This window comes from Bactrocera latifrons, unplaced genomic scaffold, assembly GCF_001853355.1.
Source record: "Bactrocera latifrons isolate USDA-ARS-PBARC rearing strain unplaced genomic scaffold, ASM185335v1 scaffold_86, whole genome shotgun sequence".
NCBI lineage: Eukaryota > Metazoa > Arthropoda > Insecta > Diptera > Tephritidae > Bactrocera > Bactrocera latifrons.
The window spans coordinates 988,886-997,200 of record NW_017537556.1 but is presented as its reverse complement, the minus strand read 5'-3'; the positions used below and the strand labels follow the sequence as shown (position 1 = coordinate 997,200).

The following is an 8,315-nucleotide window of genomic DNA, read 5'->3' as shown; positions in this document are numbered from 1 at the left end:
AAAAAATTAAATTTTATAATAATATTTAGAACACTTTGCTCACGAAAAGGAATACTAAAAGAATATATTTTACAAGTAATTGTAGAATTAGTTTTGATTTGGTAGTTACTTTTAAAAATTAACCCCTTATTGTTCGTTTAAAGAAGCAGTATAGAATATTTATAGCACATTACTGTCGTACAAAATGACCGATCCAAATCAGGACAAAGATTTTATAATTTTTTTAGAGAACTTTTATACCCACTTACGCTATTAGAAACCTGTGAAGGGTATTATAGCAACAATTCAGTGAGGTTAACATTTTTTCTTGATTTTATTTTTTTTATGCAACTGACACATAACTCTCTCAATGAATGTTTTGACAACAGTTTATTTGCTCACAAAACAAGCAATAAGTCATAATTTCTACAAATATTCCAAAAAAAAATGCAAGTACGCTTTGGAGCTACACATATATGTACATACCATACTCTTTCTTGCGCTCACTCTCGCTCACTTTCTAAATTCAATGAGAAGTGCACGTCATTGAGGCGAGTTAAAGTAATTTAGATATATTGAAGATCAGGTGCATTAACCCGTAAAATTATAAACAAATTGGCTGCATTTGACACGAAACGAATTTACAAAACACCGCTATAATAAACCGTTGGAGGAATTCTATTGAAAGAGAGCCGCATTAACACAAATATTGTTACAAAACTGATTTGACAACATATGTATGTATGTTCATACAAACCAAAAGCAATAGCAACAAAACAAATCGAAAGCAATAACAACAAACCCAAAAGCAATAACAATAAACCAAATGCAATAGCGTTAATAATGACAACAAGAACAAACCTCACCTTACAACAGAATTTTATTGAGTTGCATGGAAATGAAAGAAAACGAAAACTTGAAAATCATGCTTGCCGCATTGTAATGCATTTCTGTGGAAGAGTGAATCTCAGAAGAAGCGATAAAAAAATAAAAAATTAAAATAATAATAAAAAGCATTATGAGAAACTACTGAGAATTTTAGTAGAGACTGCGTGATATATGCATAAGAAAATTTATGAAAAAAAAAAACAAAAGCAATAACAAGACATAACAGGCAGACAGTCAGTCATCCGCGCCGCCTGGCAAACGCATATCCGTTTAGCGGGCAAGTCAAGTGTAGTGAAATTGATTCGCAATGAAATTGAGACGCGCAGAAGAATGCCTCAATGAATGAGTTGCAAGGCGCGCTTGCCGTTGCATATGTATGTCGCTAGTGCCATACAAACAAATCCATATGTACATATATTGGCAAAGCTTCCCTCAACACTATATACTTACATGTGTATATATGTACATACTCGCAAGCGTGCAAGCAATGACAAATGAGCCAGAGCTCGCCAGTTGCCAGCTGCAGTCAAAGTCCTCGCTAACGTCTATATGTGTGTATGTAGTTGTTGGCAAACTGAGTGAATTTTATGCTACTGATATGCCACTGATAACTTAATTTAAATAAAAATGACATGGTGTTTTCAACTGGAAAGCAACAGCAACAAGCCGCTTGAATGCAGCACGGCCAGAAGACTACGACGGCTGGCTGGTAGCTAGTAAGTGGCTGAAAATGATGCTGAAACTGTAAAAATGTTGGTTGGTATAACTATATTCAATATATATATTTATATACGTATGTATGTATATGTGCACCTCAGTTGTTTCATATTTTGTCAGCACATCCTGCAAATCATTGTGGCAAGCAAAGTAAAACAAACCAAAATACGAAAGAAAGTAAAAAACCACAACAACAAAAACAGTGAACGCAACAATAAATGTTTTCAATATTTTACTCACGCCATTCACCGATCGACATCATTATCAATAATATTGTCAAAATGAATAATGAGCAGCAGCAATCTGTGGCAACTAACCAAGCCTACTTATGCACAGGCGAGTATACACTTCAGTCGTTGTTTATGTTGAAAGTGGCCGAAGTCGTTTTAGCCTTTTTTAAGGCTAGAAGATCGCTATAAATTTTCACCTAATCTGTTTTGACTAAAAACTAAAACAATTAATTCAGAATAGTTTAAGGTTGCTAACAAACATATGTGCATACATACATAATGATTGTATTATTACCCATTGACTAAGAATATTTTATCTAATTGAAATAACTTAAAAAGAATTTTAAATAAGAAATTATGCTTGAATTTAAGCAAATTACTCACTATTTTTTTATTTAAACAACATTGCACAATATTTTTTTTGATTTTCACAATATTTATTTTCTGTTTTTTTTTTGTAAACTACTTTCTTGTTCGATAAAAAAATTTTTTATTGCACAGTATTTTTTATTGCACAATATTTCTTTAGTGAAAACATTTTTGTGCTCGATTTAAAATAAAATTTGCAACAATGGATGGAAATTTTAAAATAACAGATTTAAAGAATATAAAAACTGCGCAATAAATTTTATTGCACTCTATTTTTGTGCTTTTATAAAAATAATTTTTCATAATATTTATTTTTTGTTTTTTTTTTCATAAAAATAATTTCTTGTTCGATAATAATTTAATTGCACTATATTTCTTCAGTAAAAATACTTTCTTGTTCGATTCAAAATAAAATTTTCAACAATGGATAAGATTTTTACAACCGATTCAAAAAAATATAAAAAAATTTCACAATATTTTTATTGCACAATATTTTTTGTGCTTTTGTAAAAATACTTTTTTGTTCGATTAAAAATAAAACAACCCGAACACAAATCACATTTTACTTAACAGTAGAAGATGTCAATTTTACAGAACGTTTCAAAGTTGGTTTTCATTCAATTTCTTTGTTTTATTCGTGAAAATATTACATTACTATAAAAAAAAATTCATATTGCTTAATAGTTCTGTATAATAATGGCTTGAAATCAAAGTCAAGTAAGTTTCATAACAATAAAGAGCTTAAAAGTTATTGCTTGTTAATATTTGAATGAAACTTTGAGAAATATATCATAGGCGTTTATACTGTAAAAATATAAGAAATACATATGCTGCCCTTGCTTCAAAATATCACCGAAATCCTTATTACTGACTTCGTTGCTTCTAGAAGTTAGCAGCTCATATGCACTCATACGTGTCTAGTATACACATGTGGCAAGCAATAAGTGTGTTACAACGAAAGAGTGCAGCCGACGACAAATGATGATAAGAGAAAAACTTTTTGAACGCTCCAGATAATGTACGACAAATTGCTGAGCAAAGTGGAGACGAGTTACAGAAAAAGATATATGAAAAAGGTTTAGCTTTCACTGAATATGAATTGATAAATGTTTGTCGGTTAAACAACACGTGAGCAATAAATATGTATAACGATTGTAGCAAATGGATATACGATTTTTTAAAGGCAGGTTCAAAATGTGTGATATTGGTAACGTTAGTAGAGGAAAAATTTTAAGCAAACGTGGAAAAACAGTAGGTGTTTTTCAATTGTTAATTTTATATTTTATGTGATTTAAGTTAATACTCTTATAATTTGAATAAAATTATAATTCTTCAAAACTAAAACAAAACGAACAAATTTGAGTTAAGGTACTGAAAAACATTAAATACCTCACATTTTGTACGAAAATCATATAAAAAACGATGAAAAAAAGGTTGCCTTTGGCTGAATCTATTTTATAATAAATACCCTTCACAGGTGTATTTCTCATAACGCAAAAGGGTATAAAAGATGTTTTCTTTATTTTGGTCGATCAGTTTGTAAGCTATATGCTATAGTGGTCCGATCTGAATAATATTTTCAGATATGTAAATATTGTCTAGAGAATAATCAAATAAAAAAGTTTTCCATACAAAAACGTGATTTTAAACGATCAGTTTGTATGACAGCTAGATGTTTTAATGGTTCGATATTAGTGATTCCAACGAATGAGCTGTTTCTTCGTAAGAAAGTAGCGTGTGCAAAACTTCAGATTAATATCTTAAAAACTAAGGAACTAGTACGCGTATATACAGCCAAACCGGCAAACGATAGTTTCAAAAAAAAAAAAATTTATACCAATTGCATATGCTAAAAAGTCAATTTCAAAATCATTTTCTCAAAAGCGCATCCATATGTAATGGTATTATTACACGGTCTACTTAATTAAAACTCTATAAGTTATCTTAAATGACTATTGCTGCCTTGCATAACCACCCTTTAAGCGACGGCCATTTTACGCGGCAGCTGCAACTGCAACTGCAATTGAATTAATAAATTCAACATTTAACAAACGGGATTATACGGAGTGATCTTACGGCACATATACACATACATATGTATGTACATACATACAGGCATACACATGTCTCTATGGCACCACATATGGAAGCAATGACTTTCACATTAACTGTATTATAGCGCAGGCTCCTCCAATACGAAATTTCCGAAAGAGCGCACCCTCTCCCGCCAGCAATAATATTTGTTAGTTTTGCCTTTCTTTGTTGCTGTAACGGAGACACTAATATAGCGTAATGAAACTATAAAAAAAATTATTTTAAAAAAAATTTGAAATAAAACCAGCTGGGAAGACAAGCGGGCGAAAAGGGTGTGCAGTCGCAAAAAAATGTATTTAAAAAAAAACACAACAACCAACAGAGCACGTACAAAAAATGTCGTATAACTAAGTATTAAGTATGTAACGCATATTTGCCAAGCAAAGTAAGCGCACAAACAGCAGCCAGTCAGCCAGCCAGAGCAAAGGACACAAAAGGACACGCACACAAATACATGCAAGCATTCATACAAACTTATCTTTACGGTTGGCGAACAATAGCCGAACGGCTTAGGACTCGCAAACGTTGTAACTGCACAATAGGGATTGGGCGCAGCACAGAACACACACACATATGTATGTATATATAAATAATGCAGTATATAACAATAGCGCGACTGCTTTAGCCAACGAAGCTGTGAGCCAACCATCTAGCTTGTTTCGGCGGCGCTCGTGTGCCCACCATCCGATCGATTTGTGTGCTTGCTTGTTAGAGGGCAACCCAATTGAGAATTTCACAAGCATGCTCGCTTACATACAGACGTGTATACTACACGCAATAAGTAAATTTTCTAATGTCGCGCTAATAAGGGTTGCAGCACAATGCTTTCGCTGGCAGTTGAGGGTTGCAAATGGAAGTGCCAGCTTTCTAATACGCGTATGTATGTACATATGTATTTGGTATGTAGGGGTATAGGGTTTTATATAAAAAATTGTAAAGGCGCACATATGTATATTTGTGTGTGAATGTTGCATTATGTGCCTGGCTCTTTGTCTACCTAGCAATATCTGATATACATAGTAGGTATATGTACTCGTACAGATACATATAGCGATACTTATATACGATTTTTTATACCCTTAGCAAGGTATATTAAAATTATAACATTCAGAAAGAAGCGTCAGAGATTCTATAAAATATATAAATATGTATTTGTTATATTTATGATGAGCGTCACGTACTGACCCTATTTAAGCATCTCAGTCAGTCTGCATACATAGGGGCAATCAGTTTTTGAGATATCGCTAAGAAATTTTGCACACGTCCTTGTCTTACTAAAGGGCTGCTCATTTTGTCTGAACCGCCGATAAAAGACAACTATAGCCTATGGCTGTCATACAAACTGTCTGATTATGCTGAAGTCCATGTGTGGAAAACTTGTTAACACGACAAGCTATCCGGACGAAATTTGGCATAGGTTGCTTTCAAAGGTAGTGCTAATATATCTGAATAAAATATTTAGATCGGGCCCCTATAGCGTATAGCTACCATAGAAACTGACCGATAAAAGTAAAGTCTTTGTATGGAAAACTTTTTTATTTGACAATATATCATCACAAAATTTGGCATAAATTATTATCCAAAACAACGCTACATACTGTGAAGAAATAATTTAGATCAGACGACTATAGCATATAGTTGTCATGGAAACTGGCCGATAAAAATAAAGTCTTTGTATGAAAACCTTTTTTATCTGACAAGATATCATCACGAAATTTGGCACGAATAATTGTGCAAGACAATGTTACAATATCCAAAGATATTGCTCAGATCGAACAACTATAACATATAGCCTTCATACAAATTATCACTGAAAATCAACACAAATTCTTTTTATTCCCTTTTATACTATAGGAAATGCGCCAGTTAAGGGTATTATAGCTTCGATTCAGCTGAAGTTAACGATATTTCTTGTTTTGATATAAATTTTCATAACCTCAAACCTTGATTTCCATACAGACAGCATTAAATTTTTTACAAATAAAGAGTATTTTCCTACATTACTGTAACCATATTTGTATATAAATATTTTACTTAGTTTTGATATCTTTTTATATTAATTTTTAAAAATTTTTAAACCTATGTAAGCTAACTACCCAAACATTGGATAAAAATAGGGAAGCGAAAATACTTTTCAACTACCCAATATAAATAGCAAAGTATATGTATGTAACTGCATTCCTTGACACATTTCAACGCAACTTTAGGCAATTTTTTTGCACTTGAGCCGCATTACTAATCGTACTCGTCCACAGGTGTGAACACAAGAAAGCAGAGACGCGAAAGAACCACATTTACACGCGCCCAATTGGACGTGTTGGAAGCGCTATTTGGTAAAACACGTTATCCGGACATATTCATGCGAGAGGAAGTGGCGCTGAAGATCAATCTACCCGAATCCAGAGTACAGGTAAGCACACAAAACATAAATAAAAATCAAAAACACATAGATACTTGTACAATCATACATATGTACATACAAACATTGATATAAAAATATATTTATTCGCATTAATGTAAGCTCACAGCAAGTTTAGCGTAAAAGTAATTCAACTGCTATGCAGTCACACCGGCAAAAGCAAATATACATAGATAGATAAGTAAACACATATGCAGATGTGTATGTGCGTGTGTGAAAGCAAATAATGCCGGCAAGTGCATGCAAACCCGAAGATTTGAAGCATAAAAACATATGTGCCACTAATGTCTAACTATACATTAGCTTTTAGCGGGTGTTATACGACTTCACACTGGTATGCGCCTAAAAGCAGACAACATTGCCGGCAAGCAGTTTATGTCATAATCTAACGACTTTGTGCGTATTTATAGCGCTATATATTTGTGTAATTCAATCGCAGAGGCATGATAATTATTCATTTGTAAAGCATTTTGCCTTCTGCGTACCGAAGAGCAAATAATTTCCGACAATTACGTTAATGTCAAAAATCCGGAAAATCCATTGGGTAAACAAGACAAACTGGCAAACTTACGCACCGCATATCTTTGTGCAAGCAAACGTTGGCTGGCTTCAGGCGGTTAACGTACACATATGCATATTCATACATGCATATATACATATGTACACATGCTATATGTAGTTCTAACTTCAACTCTTCCCTAGCCGCCCTTCAGCCGTCTCTTGACTAGCTGTGTTGCAGCAGCAGCTAAATGTCGCTGCATATCCTGCTGTGCAAACACTGCTTGTACACACACACACACACACACACACACACACACATACATATATATTTTTAGCATTGTTGCTGTCAGCTTGTTTGCGGGGTAAATGCGATTTATGCCACTGCCTTTTTTGGTATTCGGTAGCCGAAAGCTACAAATTGACTGACAGCTAAGGAAAATCTGCGCTGGCATCGTTGACAATAGCGTCGTGAAATCATTTTTTTTTTTTTCGTTTTTGCATTTTATTTGTGTGATGACATATTTTCCTGCCTACTTTCGTGCGACAGCCAACCCTCTCGGTTCATTTGCGTGCGTACATATGTTTTTATATGCGTGTGAGAGGAGCTCTGCGTATTCGTGTTGTTCGGTTTGCTTGTTTTCATTTCATTTTTGGGCTTGTTTGTTTAGTTGTTTAGACGGGAGCGTTGACAAATTTTCGCTCACAATAATATCAATGATACACAGAGCGGAAAATTCAAGCGTTTGTTGTTGTAGTTTACTATTTGGCTTGATGAGTTATGAGCAGATATGCTAAAGCACAAGATTCGGCTATGAGTAAGTGATTTTTTGTATTTTTGGCTGGTTTTGGAACTTGGAACTGAGTGGTGTATAATCAAGTGGATAGGACAGACTGAGGCCAACAAAAATTAGCTAATTTTGAAAAAAAATTTGGGAGGAGAAAAAATGAAAGAATTTCTTTCTTTAAAGCTTAATTAATTATGTGTTATTTGGAACAGGGAAAACTTTTTTAACCTTAGCAATAAAAAAATATTCGTAAGAGTTCTAAGGGTATTATTAGTATTATTATTATCATCATTATTCGATATTTTTATTGATTTTTAATAATTATTTATTATT

At 33.3% G+C, this 8,315-nt stretch overlaps 1 protein-coding gene across 7 annotated transcripts in view; it reads left to right on the top strand.

Annotated features, from left to right (window-relative positions):
* Positions 1 to 8,315, top strand: part of LOC108977262 (homeotic protein ocelliless) — a 166,930-nt gene that overhangs the window by 140,621 nt on the left and 17,994 nt on the right. For all 7 annotated transcript variants that reach the window (XM_018946872.1, XM_018946876.1, XM_018946870.1 and 4 more), the window contains one exon: positions 6,533 to 6,687. In XM_018946872.1, coding sequence (XP_018802417.1) covers positions 6,533 to 6,687 — 155 coding nt within the window. The remainder of the gene's footprint in view (positions 1 to 6,532; positions 6,688 to 8,315) is intronic.